At 40.2% G+C, this 25,746-nt stretch overlaps 2 protein-coding genes, 1 long non-coding RNA gene and 2 other non-coding genes across 6 annotated transcripts in view; 2 read left to right on the top strand and 3 right to left on the bottom strand.

Moving 5' to 3' along the window:
* Positions 1-8,991, bottom strand: part of LOC148716263 (uncharacterized) — a 43,163-nt gene extending 34,172 nt beyond the window's left edge. Inside the window, exons 1-5 of the mRNA XM_088744256.1 lie at positions 8,562-8,991; positions 8,164-8,411; positions 5,153-6,723; positions 4,137-4,403; positions 3,735-3,891 (exon numbers count right to left, since the gene is read on the bottom strand). The gene's annotated coding sequence lies outside the window, so the exon portion shown is untranslated. The remainder of the gene's footprint in view (positions 1-3,734; positions 3,892-4,136; positions 4,404-5,152; positions 6,724-8,163; positions 8,412-8,561) is intronic.
* Positions 8,992-9,682: 691 nt separating this feature from the next.
* On the bottom strand, positions 9,683-10,830 carry LOC111332718 (uncharacterized). 2 transcript variants are annotated; one of them, XM_022938132.2, is made up of 3 exons: positions 10,608-10,830; positions 10,165-10,253; positions 9,683-9,984 (listed from the first exon to the last, which is right to left on the bottom strand). In XM_022938132.2, the coding sequence occupies exons 1-3, from the start codon at positions 10,760-10,762 to the stop codon at positions 9,683-9,685; spliced, it is 546 nt and encodes a 181-aa protein (XP_022793867.1). In that variant the 5' UTR covers positions 10,763-10,830. The 2 variants fall into 2 exon arrangements, with proteins under 2 accessions (XP_022793867.1, XP_022793868.1); XM_022938133.2 differs by having other exon boundaries at positions 10,165-10,250.
* A 4,627-nt stretch (positions 10,831-15,457) lies between these two features.
* On the top strand, positions 15,458-21,988 carry LOC148716262 (uncharacterized). Its single transcript, XR_015995064.1, has 3 exons — positions 15,458-15,638; positions 17,352-17,907; positions 21,713-21,988. It is a non-coding gene; the product is annotated as an uncharacterized LOC148716262 (long non-coding RNA).
* A 1,631-nt stretch (positions 21,989-23,619) lies between these two features.
* On the bottom strand, positions 23,620-23,691 carry Trnah-gug (transfer RNA histidin (anticodon GUG)). Its single transcript has one exon. It is a non-coding gene; the product is annotated as a tRNA-His (tRNA).
* A 1,389-nt stretch (positions 23,692-25,080) lies between these two features.
* On the top strand, positions 25,081-25,152 carry Trnah-gug (transfer RNA histidin (anticodon GUG)). Its single transcript has one exon. It is a non-coding gene; the product is annotated as a tRNA-His (tRNA).
* Positions 25,153-25,746: the final 594 nt, after the last annotated feature.

Genomic DNA, 25,746 nt, shown 5'->3' with positions numbered 1-25,746 from the left:
ACACTTTTTCACAGTTGTAAGTACTTAATTTATACCAATAAACTATGTCAAATAGATAATATTGTAGTGTCTTATTCACTTGTTCTTATTTAATGACCTACATACTACCCCCCCCCTCAATAGCCTCCCCTGTAGCCACAGTAGCAATCCACAAATAGCAAACATATCAAGTTCCTTTTGGCTCTTAATTCACAAATGAGACTTGAAACAATCACCAAATGTACAAGTTTGTCTTGAAAGCCTCAGAGCCAAAATCAGCAATGCTAGAATATAGATATAACGAACGTGGTCAATTCATGCTTACACTTGCCTTTGGTCGAGCTCAGCAAGTGTGCAGCAAGAGCAAAAGTTCAACCCAGGCTTAGCTACCAGCTATCGACTATTGGCTAGTAAATTTTAAAACCTCACTAGCCTACAGACTAGCAAGTCAAAAAGTAAAGGTCGAGCACTGAAATGGAATCATGGAATGCAATAAACGGGCTAATGTTGCACCACCAGTACTCCTATCCACCAACAGAGACTGCTGTGGGGGTAAGAGGACTGTAAGTTCTCTTTCCCCCCCTAAGGGATAAGCAGTTGTCTGCTAGGATGTGTGGCACTTCATGGGTCGCCTGGAGGCTAGCTGTACCACAGAGTCACATCCTCTCCATGTAATGTTCATGGCCCGCCTATCCCAATGCATGCTTGAATGGAGCAACAAAGGTCTCAACCTGCTTTAAAGGGCTTAAACGCTTCTGAGCCTGCCCACACAATTAAATATCCACAATCCATCTGAACAAGACATCATCAGGTGCCTTACCAAGAAAGAGCTGAGCTGTCTTCCCATGTTTGCCAGAAAACCCAAGGTGTTCAAGTGACGACCATGTTGCTTTCAAATCTCCTTGGGTCATGCTCTGGGCCTCAGGGCAAAGACACCCTGGGTGTGCCACTTTTAGATAGTGACAAAATCTGAGGAATATAAGAATCTGAGCAGAAACATACTGTGCAACCCTGATACTGTACAGCTACATTCTCAGACTGGGACAAAAGTCAAGGGTGGTATACAGCTGCCAGTACTTCACTGTGCCAGAGGCTTTACATCTTTAGAGTCTCTTCACATCCATGTACATCACTTTATCCCTTGTGAGTTAATTTTTTTCCCTAATGAATTCAATCTACAATTATATTGTTTAAGTTTAGATGAGATAAATACTTATTTATTTGGATGCGGATAAATAATAAAAGTTTAAACATATTTATTTCATACAAGGTATTTCAGTCTATTTTCTATTTTTTATGAATTTAATTCTTGTGCTGACAGGATTCCACTGTATTTTAGGTATTTGAATTTCCCTACAGGCGAACTTCTAACCTAATGTATATACATTTTTTTTACCAAGAACCTTAAACAGAAGAAGCTGACAACCCAACAGTTGCTTATACTGGGGAGCAGCCTCTTCCATGGATCTCTGCAAACCTTCAGTATCTTTCTGATGACTCAGCAGTTAGCCCAAAAAATATGCCCAGCTATGACAAAGTGGTTAGGGTCAGGTCTGGTCAGGTTAAAGGATTATTTGGGTGCTCTGAGTTCTCATATCAGAAAGTGTCCAAAATAATAAAAGCTGCGGGACCAAATGAGTGAGTATGAGAGACGACCCATTGCATTTCCACCTCAAAATCAACTTCAACTGGTCCTGGGTAAATTAAGAGCACCAAAAAGTCCTCAGTTGTTCCTGGGGTTGAAAGCACCAAGAGGTGTTTCCTGAGACAAAGAAAAGGACCTGCTTCCTGGCCTGACTCCAACAATGAAGCAAAGTGGGAACACCATAATGTGATGGACATTGGTGTTAAATATTAAAAAAATTAGGGAAGCTGTCATCAAATGTGCTCATGTGAAGCAACAGGCAAGAATCCAGCTGAAAAGCATTCCTATAATGGGAAGCATATGGAAATAAATCAGGACACTAATTCAGTGGTAAGTTTCATCTAATTTTAAATCAAGGATGTTATGGTTTGAAGCCAATCAAATTTTAAAAAAACATTTTAGATTTTCTCTGTCTATTAGGTTTCAGTCAATCAAATGTAATGATTAGCAATCCTTGGTTATTACTTGTCACTTGATGTTTTACATCATTACGCCCACAAAGAAAGATAACTTTGAAACCCAGCATTACTTTTAAGTTAATCAAATGAGGGCTTGACCAGCACTGTGTTGTTTTAGGCAAACAAGTATTCAAAAAAGCACGAGGAAGAAGTCCTGAATCAGAGAATAACTCTCCCCAAACCCATTTACAGCAATCCAAGATGGATATTACCTGCACTGCATCTTCACTAGGCCGGGGTGTGGACCAGGAGAAGCACAGCTTTGACTTGCTGCTCAACAGGGCTGGCAAATCAAAAGTGTGTTAAAAAAAAACCACTGTTAAAAAGCAGAAACTTTTTGCCATCCAACCAGTTGCCACCTTCTGATGAAGTGCCCCTTTCCTCTTAACCTTTCTACTGTCATTCCTGCTAGTGTGTTGAGTTACAGGAGGAGGAAAGAATAAGATCAAATGACCTCAGTGGTTCCACCAAAGAGATAGACAGAGCTTGCTTGGAACCCTGAAAGTGTTCCAAGTGCCAGAAGGTCAGGAATGCTGCCACTAAGCACAAACAGTACTTTGGTAGCTGGTTCTACCCAAAACAGCAAACATACACTCTTGGGCAAAAAGAAAAACCAAAAAGAAGGATGCTGATAGAGTAAATTTTCCTAATATTATCTACCTTGTTTAATTTTTTTCAATCTTTATATATTTTCATGACCAAATAGTAAGGCTTTTCCCTAGGTACTAAATAATTCAACAGACTTTGGTGAAATAAGTTGGGTACTCTTGGTGTTAAGTCTCTACTAACAAATTTTAAATCTACCAAATTTTCCCCATTAAAGTGATGCTTTGCCATAGCAATGGGGCCCGCTCTGTGCTTCTAACACGTGAATGTTAAATCTGCCACAAACAAATAAACTGAACAATTGTTTTTTAATTAGGGTGTACACATTTAGTCAAAAATGTTGACCCTACTACACATATGCATGGTTACAATCATCATCCCCCCCTGTGATTAGTTTGATTGTAAATGATCATAATTATATAAATATGTTGGAGAGTAATTGTTTTTTAATTAGGGTGTACACATTTAGTCAGAAATGTTGACCCTACTACACATATGCATGGTTACAATCATCATCCCCCCCCCCCTGTGATTAGTTTGATTGTAAATGATCATAGTTATACAAATATGTTGGAGAGTAAGGAGTGGAAACGTTTTGTCTGGCTATTGAGGGAAAGCAATTTTTGAACAAAGATGCTTGGATAAGAGCTTTGCAGAACAAGAATCCATGTTAAAAGAAGTCCAGAACTGGATAGTGACAAATATGTTGCAGATGTAGTAGTAACAAGACTGGTTACACAGTTTTTCCTTACCTTTTACGTTTTACATCACTACGCTCCAAAAGAGGAGCAAATGGTTGAAACTTGTTACATTATATAAAGAGAACTGGACAATGCATCATGACTTACAACTCCTAAAAAGTGGAAACTTTCTGCAACACCAAAAAAATTGTTCTCAGGACTTTTTGAAAAGCATTTAGGAAAGGGGGAATAAAATGAATCATCTTCCTCCTATAGTTCAATTACTCAGTCATCACTTACAACTCATTGGGACACTGACTTCAACTACAGGCTTCTCAGGGGAGGAAAACATTAGTGGAATCTCACCTCCATACATTCTCCTCAAGAACCAGGCATGGTGGAGTGCAAGGCAGTTGCTGTACAGGAAGCTGTGCATCCCTACTTATTATAACTGGAAGATTAGGAACTGTGAGCCCTTGTATTTAGCATTTTCACTTCCTCCAACCTTGTTTTGTTTTTGAACCTGTTCATGTAATAAAGCAAGATTACTAAAGAGAGACATCAATTTTTTAAAAAAAATCTATAGTTGTGTGCACACTTAAACGTCCTAACCAAATCTTTATAGCCATAATAAACTAACACTTGTAAAGAGTTAACTCTAGGAATGAAAATTTTAATCGTGCATCATATGTGAAAATTTTAATCTTAATCAGGGCTTTTTCTACAAGAAAGGAGAGCAAGGTTACAGTGTACAATGGAGCCATTTACCATTTGGATAAAGTAGCTTCATTGATACAATACAGCTGTAAGGAGATTTCTCTATGAAGTCTGCTGTTGGTAATGGCATTCCTAGGTTTGTATTTACAGATGACCCATTTCCATTCTCCTGGCCCAGTGCCTCCTTTTTCCTTACACAAGTCACAGTTACAATGAATATATGGAGTTCATATATTTAGTCACAGTTCTAAGTAGGTCACTTTGACAATTCTACTTTTTGATGGGGCAAATGCCGGAGGTCCAGCTGTCACAAAAGATCTACAGATTGAGAAATATGATTAATATAATTAGTTTCACCTTGTTAATTAAACTTTCTTTTAACCCTGATTCCTGTTACTTGTTTTGAATATCAAAACCTCTGTGCAACAAATTTTCTGCTAAGTTTATCAAGAATTGATGGTTTCCATCAGTTAACTCAAACAGAACAGCTAAAAAAATGCAATGATTTCCACATTCAGCTTTTAATTAATATCTCAACAAATATTTACAGCAATAACACCCACCATATCTCATTTAAAGTATATAAAATGGGCTTTTCAGGAAAACAAATCTAATCATTGAAACCCAAGACTTTCCCAAAAAAAATAACTTTAAAACATAAAATAAGTAGGAAATGGTGTTAAACTTGTGGTAAAAGTCACTTATCCTCATAGGTATAGGTTATGGAAGATTATTTGATAAAAACACGTTTAACTTAATTATTAACATGTGATTCCACCGTGGTATTCACCAGTGGATTACTGTAATCAGGGAAATCACTGCATTGCCGATCAATTTCTTCCCAAAAATCAGTCAAAGAATAATTAGAGGGCCTTTTTACAGCATCATTATCAAGAAACTGAGCCTGATACTCTTTGAAAAGGATAAAGCCATTTCCTACAGCCATATCAATTAAATGGTAAAACAAAGTTTTCCACAACTTCCTGGACTTACACAGTACACTATTTCTTGTTAGAATTTGGTCAAATTGGTCAACCCATTCAGAAACTTATTGTACTTAAATATACCTCTGGGTTGTGATACTTCCTCAGTGTTCCACACACCAGACTCGTTTGTTTTCTGTTGACCAGACCATAATCATTAGCCTTCTCTATAGGCCTTTCACTCCCAAGAGTGCCATATGGCACTCTGGCGTGACTGTCACATTTTCCCAAGAGTGCCATATGGCACTTTGCAAATGCGTCCCTATTAACCAATCCTAACATGTGATATAAATGAGAAAAAGCCCTCCTTTGTCTTTAAGCCAATAGGAGATGTCATTAGGTTTCATTTGACACAAAAATCGCGGTGGACTCCCATGGTAAAATTTTTCATAATCGACCATTAAACCTAAGATAGTGAAATTTCCAAAGCCTTGTATTGTTATGGCATCCAACTCTGATGGAGACGAATTTTGAGGTTTTGAAACTGAAGAAGTAGAAAGAGCAAGAGCTTTACGACAGCAGATAAGCGAAGAATCAGATATTTCTGTTTCGGAAAGCGAAAGCGGGAGCAGTAGTGAGAGCGAAAGCGAAGAGGATATCGACCAACGCTGGACAACAGATGACTTGCCCGTCCATGTTGAAGAATTTGTCGAATGCACTGGTCCAACTTCGCGTGTTCCAGAAGATGGAACAGCTTTGGATTTCTTTCTCCTTCTTTGGCCAGAGGATCTGTTCGAGAAAATTGTGGAGGAAACCAATCGTCATGCCGAACAGTGCATTCAAACAAAGCCGGACCCGAGGTGGTATGCAGCAACCTGCGAAGAAATGCGAGCGTTCTTTGCATTGAATATTTTGTTTGGGATCAAGTCCTTGCCGGAAACAAGAATGTACTGGTCTAAAGACAACTTTATTGGTGTCCCAACCGTTCAAAAAGTCATGCCAAGGAATCGCTTTGAGAAGATTCAACAATATCTCAGTTTGAATAATCGTTTGAACATGTTACCGCGAAATAACCCACGTTACGATAAGCTTTTCAAGGTGCGTCCTTTGTTGAATAGACTTCCCAGCACTTTCCGCGAAGAATACCGGCCATTGAAATATGTTTCAATCGATAAAGGAATGGTGAAATATAAAGGAAGACTTGGGTTCAAACAATATATGCCCATGAAGCCCGTGAAGCGTGGAATAAAAGTATGGGTCCGTGCCAATGCGACAAATGGCTTCATGGGTGCCATGCAAGTGTACACAGGAAAAAAAGATGGTGGCCAGCCTGAACACGGTCTCAGAAATTGTGTTGTTTGTGACCTTGTCAGCGATCTGAAGGGAAAACATCACATCTTTTGCGATAATTTTTTCACTTCAGTTTGACTGGCCGAAGATTTGCTCTCCGACAAACTTTACTTTTGCGGAAAAACACGTGCAAACCGAACTGACTTTCCGTCGGCCTTGAAAGCCAACAAGCCCACAGTGAAAGTGCTTTGTCGTGGCGAATCTCTCTTTCGTCGGAAAGGTGATGTTGTAGCTTCTTTGTGGAAGGACAAGAAAGTCGTGGCTTTTCTCAGTACTCAGTGCAATCCAAATGGAAATGAAAGCGTATGCAGAAAACAGAAGGATGGAACGTACTTCAAAGTTCCTTCTCTTCCCGTAGTAAAAACCTACAAAAAGTACAAGGGGAGAGTCGATCACAGTGATCAAATGAGACAATATTATGGTACATCGAGACAGGCGAATAAATGGTGGCAGTATCTGTTATGGTTTTGCTTGGATGTTAGCATTGTAAATGCACACATTTTGATGAAAATTGCGGATAATCATCCAACCTTTACACAACTTCAGTTTCGCATCGAAATGGTCAAGATGCTGATCGGCAAGTTCTCATCACGACAACATGCCGTTCAAGAAGGAACCATTCATACTGGACACTGGCCCGTAAAAATGACCAAGGGAAGGTGCAAAAGATGTTTAAAAAGAAGAAATACAACTTTCTGCAGGATGGGAAGCAATTCATGTGGCGAGAGGTTCTGTTTGGATTGCTTCAAGAACCATAACACCGAAGCGTAATGTGGCATGAAATTCAAACGTCTCGAACAATGAACACTCTTGCTTTGGTTAAAAAAAAAAAAAACACTTGGAAGACGTACCAGTACATTTCGTTTCTGTTTTTGTCAACTTGATCATTTTTACTGTAAATATTTCCGTAGTATAGTATTGCTTTACTCTCCTCTTATGGAGAAATTACTCATAGAAACAGCATATATACTGTCATTCATTGATTCAAAATGCACGTTGCATGATTTTGAGGTTTGTTTTGTTGACTTATTTTCTTATATTGGAGATGTTTTTTATCATAAATGAAAACTTCAATCTCTGAAGAATAAAGTTTGTTTGCATTGCTTAGTCTGAAATTGCCTGGTTCACTCACTATTTTGCTAAAGTTATATGGCACCTCAAATTTGCCTTTCAGACATCACCATGATACCTGAACCCCATGGGCAACTGGGGCATTTTCCTAAATTGGCACCCTTGGGAGTGAGAGGGATAGCTGTTAATGTTGAAAAAACTTTGTTATCCATCCACTGGAGTGCCAAACAAGGAGGATCCCTTTCCCAACACATGCTACCCCTTTCATTTCTCATAGCCCATTCCTTACTGTTTTTGAGTGTACTACATGGAAAGTCTCTCCTGGTTTCCAAGATGGTACCAGTGGCAAGGACTCCCTGGGCAAACAAATCTTTGAACAATTTGACCAAGGTATAGATTAAAGTTATCCACGAATAAATGGTAACACTTATCTAGAAAAGGCCTCAGAAGTTTCATCACTACATCATAACCCAACCCAAATGCACCAGTTACCTACCCTGCAGCTTAACCAATGTAGACAATGAGGTCTACAGTGTAACCATTGGTACTGTCAGCTAATACCCACAACTTAATTCCCCATTTGGTGGGCTTGTCTCTGATATACTAAAGTGTACCAGACCTGTGGTGAGACTTAACCATATGCTCATCAATAGCTAAAGTTTCTTTGGGTTGGTACAGGGTGAGACACCCGGATTTAAAATAATCAGCAAAGGACTCAACTCTATGCTACTTACGTGACTTATCTTCATTAGCAGGATCTACCACATGCAACATAGCCATTAGGGCTTTGAATCTTGTTCTGGATAGGATTGCTCTTGCCCAGAGACCATGATATAGGGTCTTTATGTTCCAAGACTTGTCAACATCACCAATCTTGACAAGCCTCATTAAATGAGAAGAGTGATCAGTCACTTTATTTCATGAGCTGCGGTCTCTCTCCAACTATCATTAGGGCTTGTAGAATGACTACTTCTGAAAGAAACTACACATAATTCAGAATCACACATTAATTAAAAAGTAATACCTGGCCATTGACTCCTCAACAATGTGTGAAAAGCTACTTTCCAGGAGGCCCACAATAAACAACAGAAACAAATAATTCAAAATGAACATAAATTGTTAAGAATCCCACCTGGCCGGAGGCATAACAGTCGGCTATTTACAAGCGTAGCAGAGGATTTGAACTCGGAGCTACCGTGAAACAAATCCTGGCGGTGGTCAGAGCGGGACTCAAACCCGAGAGTAGCAGATGACGAGTCTAACGCACTGACCACTCGGCGACTCTGCCTCCATATGAAGTCATAGGCCCTCAACACACCCCCTGCCACCCCTTGGCAAGTTCCTACAGATGAATAAGTCAAAAAGGTATAGCACATTAGTTGTCTCAAACAATTCCTGAGTCATAAATTATTGTATTTTTTTGTGGGGGGGGGGGGGGGTATTTTTGTGACATTTTTTTTAGAACAGAACTTGTAAAAAGTGTAGCAACAACAGCATAGTTAAAATGTAGTAATAACAATAGAAATGGGAAAAATACATTTAGGAGCTGTGATGGGGCCGGCTCCTACTCCTTGAAGCCGCAAAGTTGACGCACCATCTCCGCCCAGAAACTAACAAGTGAGTAGTCTTTTGGCCTGTGAAGGGCTTCATCATCAGGACTGTTTACCTGGTGCTCTCTGAATAAGACAAAACTATTTACAACTGCAATATCAATAAGATGGTAAAATAAAGTCTTCCACCACCTCCTACATTTACGCGGGATATTATTTGTTGCCAAGATCTGGTCAGACCTGTCAACATTAACAAAAGACTCAACCTCACGTAAATTTTCTCCTTGGACCTCAGTTGCAGGATCCACAACATGAAGGAGAGCCATTAGTGTTTTGAAACGAAGTCTTGGCATGATTGATCTTGCCCAGAGACCATTATACAGGGACTTCTTACTCCAATATTTTTCAACACTACCCAGCACCTTGACAAGACCAAAGTAAATGAGTAAAGCAATTAACTTTCTGATCTTGTCTGGGGTGACATCTTGCCAACTGCCATCTGACTTGACATAGGCCTGATGAGTCCCTTCAAAAATATGCTGATTAGCGTAATCATTAGTATTTCTAAAAATACTGTCTATCATTTCTGCTGCGAGAAAAAGGTTGAAAAACTCAACAGCCTTCATCATGGTGTTATGAAGAACACGTTGCTCAAAGTTAATACCTACCGGGCATGGAGGTTTGAATTCAGGGAGGTTATTACCTACATCTGGATCCTCATAGGATTTGTACGGAACATTACCTGGATCAGAAGCTGCATCTGCACCATTACAATGGTTACCACCACGACCTCCACGTTAGGCACGGCCACGGGCATTACCACGTACAACAGGGGGGGAGCAGGGGCACGAGCAGTGTGACAACATGCTACAGGGACATGGGCAGGGCCAGGAACAGCGGCAGAGGCAGCAGGAAAAGCAGCAGGGGCAGGAACAACGACAGGAGGAAGGGCAGGGGCAGCAACAGGGTTAGGTACAGCAGCAGAAGCAGCAGAGCCACCAGGAGCTGTACAAGCATAATAATTATTATAATAATTATTTGTATCTTCAACATAAAATATATAGTGGAAAGATTTTTCATGTGGTAGTAACTTACAAACATGAATATATATTATATGTTTCTATATATTCAAAATTACTAATGAATGGGCTACATTTGGGCCAAGTGGAAAAAAAAATTACACACCAGTAGCCTCAGGCACATCCACAGAACTGTCTAAACCCATCCCCTCCTCTTCTTCTGTTTCAAATTCTTCTTGATCTTGTTCCTCACTACTAGGAACAAAATAAATATTTGCTTTTTCGCAATTGGGATTCAACATTTTGCCAAATAAAACAGGAAAAAAGCAATAACGTACGTTGCGAAATCATAAACGCGATCGCATTTCTCAATGGCAACGTGACATCAGAGCCATCTCGATCCTCGCCCGAATATTTTAGCGTCGCTTGATCTAAAATCGCTCAGAAAGCCGCTTTTCACTCTCATGTGTGAATTTATGGATACATTTCATGAAACTGGCAAGAAATCACACGTATGAAAGAAACCAGAAGAGTATTTCCTCGTATTTCAAGACCACATTTTCGTACCACTAGCATCATCACGCGGTCGAAAGTTAATATATCGCTTACCTTGAAATTCCGCTCTGGTAATCCAGTTCTCGGTCAATTTCACTTTCCTCGTCACTAGACATTCCCAAATGATCTTCATCTCCCGCAAATATTATTTCTAAATCCTGTTCCACAGAGTAATTCGCCGATCTCGGTCTCTTCGCTGCAGACGCCATCGCTCACAAGTCGCACAAATCGCGAAGTGAGTACGCAAAAATTTGTCATGAATGCTGAATTAAAGTGTCTTCCCTACAATTCGGCAAAATCTGTCTACTTCCTGTGTGCCCAATTTGGCGTCAAACGGAAGTAACGCGATTTTTTGGCGATTTTTTTCTCTTATGGGGTCAGAAGTGACCCCTTAAAAATAGCATTGTACGAAAATTTAATGAACACATAAAGAAATTTTGCCATTGTTAGCACAGTATATTTCAAGGTATTAAAATAATCATTTACAGCACCTGTATTTATTTGGTTCTTGTAATTAGGTTTCCATACATTTTATTTTCCCCAGTAAAATTTGACTCAGACCAATTGTAATTGTGATATTGAGCCATTAACAAACAATCTATGCTATTGTATTCTATTCCATTCACGTCTTATAACAAATGAACATAGTACGCACTGTCAGACTTACTGCGTTATAAAGCCCACATGTAAATCATTTATATCATAAAAGTAATAGTACACATTTGTTTTTGGGCTCTTTTTGAGCTATAGAAGACATTATTCTGGACTCTATAAAATGATTAAACCTCGTAGATGTTGGAAAGCTTGTAAATCATGAGCTGAAGGGAAGCGATTTGTAAGCTTTCCTCGTGTTCTTTTAACGTCCCGAGTGGCTTAATCGCATCAGAGAGCCCACTATTTAATGGGCGTGTACATTACATCCTTACATTAGTATACAAATCTCTTAATGGGCTGGCACTGGAATATATTACTAATATGTTTAGTCCAAAAACTCACAGCATCCATTAATGTTCCTACAATATCATTAATGTTCCTACTGTATATTAATGATATTGGGGAGAATATTGAATCAAATATCAAGCTGCTTGCAGATGATTGCCTTTTATACGGGAGTATAAATTCACAGAAGGATGTAGAGATTCTCCAAGGAGATCGGAATCACTTAATAACATGGTCTGACAGATGGCAGATGAATTTCAACATCAAGAAGTGCTACGAGCTTAAAATAACTAGAAAACTACTCATAAGCCCCTTAGTTTCTGATTACAATATCAAGGGTGTAGCATTGAAACCAGCAGATGAACATCCTTATTTGGGGGTCCACCTCTCTGAAGATCTAAGATGGAATGTACATGTTGCTGAAGTGTCAAAAAAAGCTAATTCAACCCTTGGATTTATTAGAAGGAATTTGGGAAAGTGTTCTCAGGATGTTAAGGATAAAACATGTAAGTCATTGGTCACACCACTTATGGAATATGCAACAGCAGCATGGGACCCTCAACACCAAAAAAAATATAGATGAATTGGAAACAATTCAAAGAAGGGCTGCAAGATTCATTACTGGTGTGCATAGTCGTCACCAGAGTGTATCTACGCTAATAAAGGAACTCGAATGGGACAGCCTATCTCTACGTCGGACTGTTAATAGACTTACAATTATGTATAAAATATTAAATAAGCAGATAGCTCTTGACATTCCACCCAAAGTAGTGAAACAATCTAGATCGTTGAGACCTAGTCATAAATATTCTTTTATTCAAATTCAAACTCGTGTTGATTCTTAGAAATATAGCTTTTTCCCTAGAACAATAACAGACTGGAATTCATTACATGCAAGTGTTGTATGCCAGCCAAGTGCTGCTAAATTTAAAGATGCTATCCTTCGATACTTCAATAGCATGTATAGGTAGAAAATTGAGATAACTAGGTAATTATTATTATAGTAATTATTTTATAATTTTAAAAATATTGTCATGTATATATGTATATTTTATTTGTATGACCCTTCACTTGTATTTAATAATGGTAATTATTATTATTATTATTGTAATTATTATTTCATTATTTTAAAAATATCGTCATGTATATATTGTATATTTTATTTGTATGACCCTTCGCTTGTATGCTGTAAGGCTTTGCAAAGTAAGAAAGTAGATGTAGATGTAGCATCAATCTACATACTAGTGGTACACATTCTCTTTTTATCCCTCATGTCACTACTACTACATATGCCCTGCACTCTATCTTACTATCGTAGCAAACTACGGAACTCCCTTCCCAACACGACCAGGTCACTGCCAACACTAGTTGGAGCTTTTAAATCGGCTATTCGTAATTTCGAATTTGATACTGACTGCTGTCCATTCTGTAAATAGTTGAAATGTTTATCCTATTGTATCAATTACTTAATTGCATATATTGTGTCTTATGTATTCATCTAATTCATCTAATTCAACTAATTCATTTTATTTATTTGTTTATTTATTTCTTTTCTTGGAGATATTAGCATGTTATTTTTGCTATTTTAAATTCGAGATGAAATAAAGGCTTGTTGTTGTTGTTGTTGTTGAAAATATGCATTATATTGTTCGGAAAGCTTATAATTCACTTGCCTTCGGCTGGTGATTCAAAAGCTTCTCTCGTGTTCTCGTAACATCTCGCGTGGCTATATCAAGTTATGGACCCGAAAAAATGTGATCGAAAAAAGTAATCGAAATAAATCGAAATAAGAAGAGGTCAGTTCACAAGGTCGTATGTTATTCAATTACAAGTAAACAAACCTAGTGAACGTTTTCCCATCGATCTTAGATACAATTTTGATGAGTAATTCTCAGTGCAAGTGCCACTTATCAGTAACACTGCGATCTGACTTACAGATTTCGCGACGACGCTTCTATCTCGAGGACGACCAAAATCGGTCGTAAACATTTTCAGCCCTTGGGCGATGCAATTAAGAGCACAATGGACCAGTTAGTTTTGCTGATGTTTTAACAAACAAAACAAAGGATAGAAACCGAGGTCAGGACCTTAGCCTTGCAAAATTTTAGCATAACTTGTTCGTATGCTTACCTCTTCGGGAGGTTTGCTAATCAGTTGCGGCTCATTCTTTTCTCGGCGCTTCTCCTGCTGCTCCGAATTGTTGTTGAACATCTCATCCACGTCTCTCGCGTCGCCAAACATCGAGTCTACATAAGTAAGAAGTTTAAACTTCAGCATGCATTTCTCGCCATAAACTGGAGGAAAAACCACCAAGGCAAAACGATCGTGCCACACGTCTATGAATTCTTATAAAACAGGTTACAACACTCAGTGTCTTCGATGTATTTGCTCTTTCAATTAAATTTCTTGATTGCAAATTTTTAAATTCTTACTTTTAATCAAGGCAAATGCAAAGTAACAGACAGGATTTGTAGTCGTTAGCTCACAAGTTGACCAATCACATCCACTCGTTTTTTAATTCACAAATTCACCAATCACATCCACTCGTTTGGTTAGGTCAAATCGAGTGGATGTCATTGGTCGAAGATTCCTAATTTACTGGATGTGATTGGCTCACACTCTAGGGAAGATTAGCGTGTTCCTCTCCCTCGGAAGGCGCTTATTCTTCTCTGTTGAGGTCCCTGTGGTCAACAGAAGCACGGGCCACTCGCACAGAGAGAAATATGCAAATCATGTTTCTTGTGATATAATCAGTGCATACGTTTACATTGCGAGTGAAATTCGTTGATGGGACACTTTCGAAAAGTAAAACAGTGAAGAAGGGATCAAGAATATCCAATAAACTTGTTTCCTTCTGAGTTATTAGGGCCTCAAGACATTCTAGCAGTCGAGCTGGGCAGCCTTGACTCTTTGGAGAAATATTTGCTCGTTGAACTTTCATAAAAACGACTCGTCGAGTTCCTCAAACTATACTTTCAAGGGATGAATTCAAGGGAAAGTGTTCCTTTCGCTAGTCAGCAAAAGTCAGCATCGCTGGTGACATGGAACAAGTACACGAATTTCTTTGCTGAAGGACTTTACACTGGTATACAGTGATTTCTATTGTCTCTGTCAAGGAATTTTGAGACTTATGTTAGGGAATGGTAGCAAATCGATCGGAGTCGCGCCGAGAAAAGCTCTCGACTGTCTCGTTTATGATCCAAGCGTTACATTTGACGCGCGCGCCACGCATTCAAGCGCAATCCGAACGAGTACTTGCGAGATTGCCGCTCTATGCGCTGTCAGTCCGCGCCACACGTTCAAGCGCGATCGTAGACTCTTGCGAAAGCGCTGCCCTTCTATACTTTTAAGTTCATTACAGACATTTGCTGCCAGAATCTGTATAATTTTTTTTAAGCAACGTTGTTCATATAAATTACTGCTTTCGGGTTTAGATGGCCATTTAATTCTCTGTTTGGTGAGGTAACGCCTCTAACACATTAGCTTTTCCTTTGCTTGACGCAAGTCCTGCAACTCCAAGTTCTTCTTGAACATATCATTCGCTTCTCTCGTGTATTCAGGCATCAAGTCGCCATTGCTAAGTATTCTAAACTTCGGCATTCTCGTCACGGCTGAAAGATATAAACAGAGAAAAAAAACCCAGAGGCAAAACGATCAAGCGCGAACGTCTCATCTACGAATATTTTTTCGCAGAAAACTGTTCTAAACGCTCGATGTTTTCGTTCTTCTCTCGACTTATTGGTCGATTTAAAGTCTTTAAGGTAAGGGAACGAACCGCTGTCGATTTGTTTTTGCTAGCTCACCCATTAACCAATCACATCCATTCGTTTGAACAGAGAAGAATAGGCGCCTTCCGAAAATTAACCAATCACATCCACTCGTTTGAACAGAGAAGAATGAGCGCCTTGGAGCGAGAGGCGCTCATTCTTCTCTGTTGAGGTCCCTGTGGTCAACAGAAGCGCGGGCCACTCGCACAGAGAGAAACATGCAAGCCATGTTTATTGTGATATAATCAGCGAGGAGGAACAGGCTAATCATCTGTGGAGTGTGAGCCAAATACATCCTATACATTAGGAATCTTCGACCGATGACATCCACTCGATTTGAAAGAACCAAACGAGTGGATGTGCTTGGCTAATTTGTGAGGTAACGAAAACAGATCTACGCTGGTACTTCTCTCTTTATATTTAATAACTTCTTTGAATACTTGACAAACATGTTTTTTTTTCCACGCACACGTTATAAAAACATTCGGTGTTTTCTTACGTGACTAAAGCTGCCCAGTCAGTTTGAGAAAAACTTGAGACTTCCTATCCACCAACAAATCTGTCGAGACAGCCAATCTCTCTAGAATATCTAATGGCACGCCGAGCTGGTCACGAATTGAGATTGCGAGACCAAAAGTGCTGTCATTAACTACAATTTATCGTGTATTTTATTTTTAAATGTGACTTTGATTTTTGAGGACAAATTTATGACTATCGACCAGTTTCAAGATAAGTAGCCAATGCTACGCCGTATTAGTCCCAAACTGAGATTGCAAAACAACTGCCTCCGCGACAGATCTATTCCCTGCGAAGAGAAGCGACAACCGGAAATGAAATACAGCTGTCACGTCGGCAAGGGAAACAAATGATGCCTTTAAGATGTAAGTCTTCGAGTTTATTGGTTGCTGCTCAGCGTTCACAAACCATCTAGTCTACCTAGATAGTTAAGTGAATAAAGCAGAAAGCGCCTATAAGGTTATCCCTCTTCTTGCCCCGTTTCTTGGTCTTTCTTTATGAAAAGAGAACAGTCCTCTTTGTCGAATCCGCGTGACATTTAAAGACACCAGACATCCTCGAGTATGACATACAAACCGTGATACGGTCCAATTTTTTCCCATTTGACTTTGCCGCTTAGGCATAGGTCGCACTTGGGCAAAGTTTTCATCCATGACGTCCAAAAAAAACCCAGAAAATTTAAAACCGCAACCGGAAAGCAAAACTCGCGTCAAACTGAGTAGTTGGTCGCACGATAAGCTGGAAAACTAGGAGTCCGGAATTCCGCCGGAATTTTTCAACATCTGTTTTTCTATTAAAAATGATTTTCCGAATAGTGTACGAGCTACGAATATACACCGAAGATTAATCGAAGATTATCCGAAGTTACCCGGAGAGTCCTGAATTTTTGAAGGCTTGTTTTTCCAAGTCTCCATTTTTCTTTTTTCAAGATTTTGCCAAAGAGTGTACGAGCTCCGAATATATACTCCGATGATACATCGAAAATTATCCGAGGGTTTCCGAAGTTACCTGGAGATCCTCGAGGAACAATCGAACCCCCGGCTTCATTTATTTTATCTATTTCTTTATTTTTTTTGTTTATTTTTTTATTATTAACTTATCTATTTTTAACGGCCGTTAAACTAAATAATAAGTAGCAAATCATTCGTCAAATTACGGGTTTACATGATTAGCGTTCCTTGAATCGAACTCGATTATGCATCAAAACGGTACAAAGAAAATATGGCAATGCCTAAGTCAGCCTGGCATTTACTCAATTACGATTCCGGGAAAGCACTGCTTAACGAAAGCGATAAGCTCTTCCGTTGGCATGAGACAGGCCCCCCTCCATCCTCCTCAACAGACCTTGCAAGTGGCCTGTATGGAACCAGGGACGACGTGTGCACAGCCATGCTATGTTAATATGGTAGTATCTTCTTTGTGCTCTTCCTAACTTCCAACATTTGGTACCATCTTAGCACAGATTTGGATACCAATCCACCTCTAAACGTCCAATGACTGCCGTGCTATCAACAGATTGAGAGTCTTTTTGAAAGTTTCCTTCACATCCGTAACATTTTGAAATGTTTCCTTTTAGCTTCATCAAAAAGAAAGGATTAGAAGATTCAGGGATGATGGGTTTCGGCGGTAAAGGAAAACCTAGGGGAACGGATGGTTGGAGTGGACGCACACCGCTAAACGAATGCTGCTGCGTTGAAGATATCGCCGGCGACAGCCTTTCGCTAAACATGGATGTTGTAAATGACTGTTGTAACGGCCCTGGGTACCTGAAAGGGTAATTTTGGCCAGCTCCTCCCATTGCCATGGCCACGTGAGACACCTCGCTGGTGAGAGGGTAAGCCTGATGGCTGTAGATCTGTGCCATGGTACAGGAATTGATTGGTCGATGAGTGGGAAGGAACATCATTTAACTGCGATTGTGTTTGCGGCTTCCGTGACCAGAATGAAGCGTTCCGAGGGCTGCTTGGTTGGATTGAGCCAGAATAGAGGGAATGGTGTTCAATCAAACGACTGCTGGATAGCTGTTTGCGAAATGGGTACAGTCGCACTTGAAGTTACACCTAAAGTAGCACTTGAAGTGGAACTTGAAGTCGCAAATGTTGTTTCCATGTCTAGAAACGAGGAGGGCATAGGTAGGACGAAGTCAACACTTTCTCTTGTTTTTCTTTGCCTCTATGGACCTTGCTTTCGTCCAGATGCTCTCGTGTCGATGTTAATAGTCCCCACCGACGAGAATCCACCCTTGATCTTCTGCCCTTAAGTCGCTTTAGAGTTTGTGTCCATTTGAACAAAGTGTAGAATGCTCCATGTTTCAGACATAACGGAGACTGTCGTTATTTTTGGAGTTCCTCGAGGGTGCAAGGAAGATGGTGTTTGACTGGGAAAGTATTCTACCAACTTTCGTCCAGATCTATTCAGCGATGTGTAGATCTAGACTTCCTGTTATGCAATTATGTGGAAGCGATAATTGTAAGGATTTGTCTTCTCCCGACAATAGTTGCGTTTTTGTTGACAAGAGGTTCGCATGATGGGAATTTCCAGCGTAGATATCGTCAATGGATGGGTTATATATCTTCTGGACGTAATCCTTTCTTTGGCGTTCGTTCATAGCCCACCACTCATCCGCATACAAATGAAATCTTTTAAACTGCTCTCGGAGTTCGTATCTCTCAGAAGCTCCAAATAGGGGCTTATTGTCGGTATAAAACGCACCAGTGACGTCATAGTTTAAAACGCACTAGTGGCGTCAGAGACCATAACCTCAGATATTGATTTAAAACTCAAGGTAGGGGTTTCGGGGTCTCTGAGGTCTCGGGGTCTCAGGGGTCTCTGGGTCTTCTGGTGCCTCTGGGGTCTCTGGGTCTTGTGGGGTCTTTGGGTCTCTGGTTCTCTGGGCTCTCTGGGTCTTGTGAGGTCTCTGGGTCTCTGGGGTCTCTGGGTTCTCTGGGGTCTCTGGGTCTTATGGGGTCCTTGGGTCTCTGGTTCCCTGGGCTCTCTGGGTCTTGTGAGGTCTCTGGGTCTCTGGGGTCTCTGGTTCTCTGGGGTCTCTGGGTCTTGTGGGGTCCTTGGGTCTCTGGTTCTCAGGGGTATATGGGTCTTGCGGGGTCTCTGGGTCTCTTTTTTCTCTGGGGTCTCTGGTTCTCTGGGGTCTCTGGGTCTTGCGGGGTCTCTGGGTCTCTGTTTCTCTGGGGTCTCTGGTTCTCTGGGGTCTCTGGGTCTTGTGGGGTCCTTGGGTCTCTGGTTCTCTAGGGTCTCTGGGTCTTGTGGGGTCTCTGGGTCTCTGTTTCTCTGGGGTCTCTGGGTCTCTGGAGTCTCTGGGTCTTTGTAACTCTGGCGCTTATAGTATGAAGGTTTGCCGAGTGACCCCTATTTTTCAAATATTATTTGCACTTAAAGCGTAAACTACGTGAGACTCAGTAAATTAAAAAAAAAGAAAAAACTTCGGAGTGGATTTTCAATAACAACGACAACTTTATTTCAATTTAACAATTATTGAAAATACTAATAAGCTTGTACCCGAAATGAAAGTTGCGCTACAACAGTAACTTTATGTCGTGGAATCTGTAAACGGACAAATACTAACATTCTTCTTGGCGTTTGTGTCTCTAATTGAAAACTTTGTGGAAGATCATTGAAGTGTCATTGACAACATGCATTTACAGGCAGTGTTACAGGTCAGATTTCAGGTTACGCATCTTACACAACCGTCAAACGTGTAAGAAATACAACATTCGTGATTCTTGTTCGGCTTCGAGGGTGCTGTTATAGAACTCTCACCCCTCATAGTCTAACTATATTTGGTAATTAATTAAGAATCACTGACCACGATATCTTTCACAATGATCATGCAAACGAACTACGTTTACCATGAACAATAAAACCTCTAACGTCAAATACGACAAATGAAATTAATTAATTGTTCAAAACTGAAACAGCTTAATTTAAAAAAATGCACCGATTAATTGAATGGTCTCAATTGATTTAATTGCCGTTGAAAAATTTTGCTTTATTATTGTTCGGCTTCGAGAGTACTGTTATAGAGCTCTCACCCCTCAAAGTCTAACTTTATTTGGCTTTTAAAGATGACTGTAAAGACCCTGTCTTCTTTCTGCGTCTAAGATAACATTCTCTGAATCTCTTTGGAGCTACGCTCTCTGGGAATAATGTCAAGTTGGGCGGAATTTGTACACGGAATGGAGGCTATATTGCTATAATAGTCTTTGATAGCGCGGTTGTACATTTTTCCTTGTAGATCGAGGCCTATAGCATCCATGGCGGTTAGATTAAATGCGCATTCCTCGAAAAGCAACTTTTCAAAGGTTGACCACGGTGGTGGGATCACTTCTATACCTCTGCTTTCCATAAACTCTTGCTCTGACCCTGTCAGCACTTCCTTCGGAAAGTGCTTCCTACGTTTTCTGGGAACAGGTTCAGACGGATTTCTGTCTGTGTTACAGATCGTTTTCCACGGAGGTTCCCACAGTTAAAACAACCACACGTACTTGTACAGCCTTTGATAGCTTGAAAGCACTTGCATCCATCTTTGTAGACACGACAAAATGCTCTTTTTTGCTTATTCTTTGCATTCCCCCTTCCACATCTACAGCCTACAGCAGCCAATAGACTGTGCACATTTTCGGAAGGCAAATGATCTACAACCAGGCCTGGTGTAGTTGGTATTGTAACCGCGGACGCTTTAAGGGCAAATAACATTTGAAAAATAGGGGTCACTCGGCAAACCATCATACTATAAGCGCCAGAGTCCCAAAGACCAAGAAACCCCAGAGAACCAGAGACCCCAGAGAACCAGAGACCCCACAAGACCCAGAGACCCCAGAAGACCCAAAGACCGCAGAAGACCCCAGAAGACCCAAAGACCCAGAGACCCCAGAAGACCCAGATACCCCAGAAGACCCAGAGACCCTTGAGACCCCGAGACCCCAGCGACCCCGAGACCTCAGAGACCCCGAGACCCCTACCTTGAGTTTTTAATCATTGTCTGAGGTTATGGTCTCTGACGTCACTGGTGCGTTTTAAACTGTGACGTCACTGGTGCGTTTTACACCGCACATAAGCCCAAATAGGGCTAATATGACCTCTGCCTCTTAGTCGTCCTAAATCATTTATTTGACTGCTTTGGCGAATACTGTTTCCTCCATTTCCTTGCCCTGTGTTTTATGTCGAAGTCTGGCATTCGTGTTTTCGCTGTCATTTGTATAAAATTTATTTGGCGGAGAACCAAGGCCCGCCTTTGTTCGCTCGTCTGCAGTCGTGCAATTCTTCATCATGGAGGCCCTTTCCATCATCCAGTCGTGGCACCTAGAATTACCGTCTCCCCCGCCTTCCCTTTCCGCCCAAGGCTGTTTTAATAAAAGAAGAATTGCGTCAAATTCATCTCGAGTAGTTGCATCTAGGACACCTGGTTGGTTGGTTCGCGCGTTAGCCCTTCGTCATTCGCTCTGACGAAAGGCTAACGCTCGAAATTACAATTTTAACTTAGTTGATATAACCAAATTACCTAATATAGAAACGAGGCCGCGTCATTTCTCGCTCGTGCGCATAACTGTGAATCCTTTCCTTTGAGACTTTGACGTTCTAAGTTCTTCCCCGCCTACTTAGCGAGTACTTGACCGTGTCTTTTTTCCCACGCACATGTAATAAGAACATTCGGTATTCTTCAAAGTTTTCTTGCGTGACTAAAGCTGCCCAGTTTGAGACTTCCCATCTACCAGATGAACACATTTATCGAGACAGCCTCACCTTTCTAGAACATCCAATGGCGCACCGAGTTGGTCATGAATTGAGATCGCGAGACCTAAATTGCGGTCTATTTGAAATCACCGCTATGCTGTCAGAAACTACAACTAACATTTATTGTAGTTTTATATGACAAATTTGAGACTATCGACCGATCAGATCCATTCACTTTTTTTTCAGTTTCAAGATAAGCAGGCAATGGTACGCCGTATTAGTCGCAAATTGAGATTGTGAAACAACTGCCTCCGTGACAGATTCATTCCTGGCGAAGAGAAGAGACAACCGGAAACACAGCTGTCACGTAGGCTAGCGAAAAAACAAAATGATGTGTTTGATATGTCTGTCTTCGAGTTCTTTAGGCTTGTGCTTAGCGTTAACAAACCATCTAGTCTACCTGGAAAGTCAATTGAATAAAGCAGAATGCGTTTTTAAGGGAATCCCTCTCCTTGCCCCATCTCTTGGTCTTTCTCTACGAAAAGAGAACAGTCCTCTTTGTCGAATCCGCCTGACATTTAAACATAACATAACATAATCTTTATTTCTTAAGATAAAATCACATATCCTAAGTTACAACATAAACTCACAAGGGAAACTATTACATATCATATTTAAAAATTATCCTATTACTAAAAACGTTCTTAAACCTTTCAGTGTGGATTCTAGGAACAGAGACTGACGTAGTTCTAAGATTGTACCTCATGTTCTTTTCCTTTGGTAAAAACTTGAAAATCGGGCATTCGGGGTCATTCGATCTTTTTTTGTAGAGTGCCTTGTCCGCCTTCTCTAACAAATCCCTGATATCTACATTCTTGGACATAAACTTCCTTTTCAAACACCGGTGCAAAAAAATCTGTATTATAGAAAGGTCGGTTAAAGACACCAGACATCCTCGAAGATGACACACAAACCGTGACACTTTCTAAATATTTCCCATTTGACTTTGCCACTTTAATAGTTCGCTGGAGGAATAATTTTTGAAAGAGGAGTTTATTACGCCCCTTTCCGCAGAAGAATACATTCACGAGGCCAGAGGGAACGCACTTAAAATAAGCTTTAAAATAAAAATAAAACTTAAAATAACCGCCGCCTGGTTAGCTCAATTGGGAGAGCGCCGGACTTCTGTGCGGGAGGTCGAGAGTTCAATACCGGCCGGACCAACACTCAGGGTCTTAAAATTAACTGAGAAGAATATGCTTCCTTTCTTTAACATCAAGAAATGGTTAGATATCCTAGTCTTCTCGGATAGGGACGAATAAATGGAGGTCCCGTCTCCTGCAGGGTTAGGGGCAGGAGACGTTAATTTCCCACGCACGAGATTACTGTGTGATGGATGTCCTCCCCTGGGGTGGGATGGGTGGGTAACAGGACCCCCGTTGATACCAGTGTTTACTACACTGAAGGGGCTATCCTGTATAAATATAGATGTCTGTCTGTCCTGTATAAATATAGATGTCTGTCTGTCTGTCTTTCCTTGCAGCAATGTAGCGAGCGCGCTCTTCCGAGGACATTGAGCGTGCGTGTGAACTGTTCTGTTACGTGCACACTTACTTACACGTATCTCCCACGTGCCTCTCTAGCTTGACGGATTCAACTCATAATTATTTTCATTGCCTCCTTGCTTCAAATCTCTTGTTTTCCATTAATAACGAAGAAAGGCAAGGAATTATTTCAAGAAAGAACAGAATCGTATATAGTATTAACTTTTAAGAAGTAGTTGGGGACCGCTGAGTATTCCACTTAGAGGTTACCCGAAGTCAGCTCATGCGCTGGCGCGCGCCTCTCGTTCACATTTTCAATCCTTGGTTAGGAATTTGAAAAAAAGAATGTGTTTGAAGAAGCCACATTGTAGGTAACTTTTATTTTCCTAGCTAAGAATTTCCTTTACATGGAATAAAACTTTGAAATAATAAGTTGTGAAGACAGACATAAACAGGTAGGTAATAAACGAAAAGGATTGAGGAAGATTAAGAATCGCGAGGAAAAACTAGTTGCAGACGGCAAAGTTTAAAATTTTCCAAATACTGGGAAAAAAAGGAAATTAACATTGAGTGAAACATAGGATAAAACAAAAAAGTCAGAAAAAAAAGTGCCGTGACCAGGATTCGAACCTGGGTTATTGCGGCCACAACGCAATGTACTAACCACTATACGATCACGGCTGCCATTACAGCTTACGGATATCATCAGGCAGAATTTAAGGACCGTAAGAGGTCTAATAGAGTTAACAAAACAAAACAAAACAAAGAACAACAAAGAAGACAACAAAGAAGAAGAACAACATGACATATAAACAACAAAATTAAGGAAACAGCAAAGGATAAATCAGTGGGGGACGATGAAGGTACAAATGAAAACGTGAGTGCATGACTTATTAGTTTGCGCATGGCGAGATTGGGTGTTACTTCTGATCGGAATACCGCTTGGTCGAGATAACGACGAGAATTTTTCAGAACAGTGGTAGAGTTAAATAAAGCAAAATAAATGTAGGTTCAGCTTTCTTTCGACAGTTAGAGAGATAAAGGGCGATTGCTCTCGTCTAATCCATGCGAGATCTATTTTTTTAAATCAGATAAAAAAAACAAGGCTATTTCTGAAAGTATCAAGTGCTAACCAGAGTTCAGTGTGGTTTCGTTTCTTTCGAAACTATGCAACTTCAACTGCTTTATAGGCACATGGCTGACTTGATGTTTACCTTGGACGATTCAGTTTGTTGGAACTAACTACTTTTCTCGCATCGCGCAAGCGAAGAATTGGATCTGACGACGAAGAGTCGGAATGGCTGGCAAATATAGATTCAAGTTTATTAGATGAATCAAACAAAGAAAAAAAAGCTAGACAGCGATTGCTCTGAAATTTCGCGCCATTATCTCGACCAAGCGATATTCCAATCAGATGTAACACCCAATCTCGCCATGTGCAAACTAATTAGTCAACAACAACAACAACAAGTTTATTTGTTAAAGCAGATTACTAAAATAGGCAAGACAATAAGTCCTGATGTGGACCTGCACGCTAAATTAACATTATAATCACAATTTGGACAGGAAATCTATAAATATAAAAATACAAGGATGCAAGGTGTATAAACATCAAAGCTATTACTATAAACCGTATCTGAAAATACAAATATTAAAGTTGTTATCACTTAAACTATGATGCATGCTTAATAGAAAAAATTATCATCGTTATTTATAATCGTGGATGACTCTTTGGTACATGATATTTTCATCAAAATGTCCTTATTTTTGTTCAATTCTTTCAGAAAACTCGGAATAGAATGAACGTCCTCAATGCGATCTGGAAGAGAATTCCAAGCTATAGCTGCCCTATGCTTAAGAGATAGTCTTCCTTTTCCGTTTTTGGTCTTGTGGTATTTATATTTAAAATCTTTCTTAGACGTTTTCGTTTGTACCTTCATCGTTCCCCTTTGATTTATCCTTTCCTGTTTCCTTAATGTTGTTGTTTGTGTATCTCTGTTGTCTTCGTTGCTGTTGTTTGTTTTGTTTTGTTTTAATTCTGCCTGATGATTTCCGTAAGCTGTAATGGTAGCCGTGATCGTATAGTGGTTAGTACATTGCGTTGTGGCCGCAATAACCCAGGTTCGAATCCTGGTCGCGGCACTTTTTTTTCTGACTATCTTTGTTCTATCCTATATTTCACTCAATGTTAATTTCCTTTTTCCCCAAAATTTGTAAATTTTAAACTTTGCCATCTGCAATTAGTTTTTCCTCACGATTCTTAATCTTCCTCAATCCTTTTCGTTTATTACGTACCTGTTTATGTCCGTCTTCACTACTGCGAGGTTTCTTATTTCAAAGTTCTATTCCATTTAAAGGAAATCCTTAGCAAGGAAAATAAAAGTTACTTACAATGTAGCTTCTTCAAACAGATTTTTTTTCCAATTCCTAACCAAGGATTGAAAATGTGGATGAGAGGTGCTCGCCAGAGCGCATGCGTTGACTTCGGGTACTCCGAGTGGAACACTCAGCGGTCCTCCACAACCTCCCAAAAGTCAATATTATTCACGATTCATAAATACGGCTCAACTCGTAAAAATACTCAGCGATGCTACACAACAAAACGTCTAATAAGATATATTTAGTAGCACGTTTACGTGAAACGTGAACGGCAAGAGTGACCACGAGACCACGTTTTTCCCGCCACCTTCTCACGTTTGCCGGTTGCGCTTTGCCGTTTGTAAATGAAAGTAACCT

The sequence above is a fragment of the Stylophora pistillata genome, chromosome 14, assembly GCF_964205215.1.
Source record: "Stylophora pistillata chromosome 14, jaStyPist1.2, whole genome shotgun sequence".
Classification (NCBI taxonomy): domain Eukaryota; kingdom Metazoa; phylum Cnidaria; class Anthozoa; order Scleractinia; family Pocilloporidae; genus Stylophora; species Stylophora pistillata.
Note: the sequence above shows the minus strand (reverse complement) of the source record. Positions and strands in the feature narration are given on the sequence as shown.

What these genes read in the sequence shown, in the direction of transcription:
- LOC111332718 (XM_022938132.2), bottom strand. Translation starts at nt 10,762, where the DNA reads ATGGCGTCTGCAGCGAAGAGACCGAGATCGGCGAATTACTCTGTGGAA. An exon ending in TACCAGAGCGGAATTTCAAG is followed by an intron (nt 10,254 to 10,607) that starts GTAAGCGATATA and finishes TTTTGTTCCTAG; the next exon opens with TAGTGAGGAACAAGATCAAG. An exon ending in GGATGTGCCTGAGGCTACTG is followed by an intron (nt 9,985 to 10,164) that starts GTGTGTAATTTT and finishes ATGCTTGTACAG; the next exon opens with CTCCTGGTGGCTCTGCTGCT.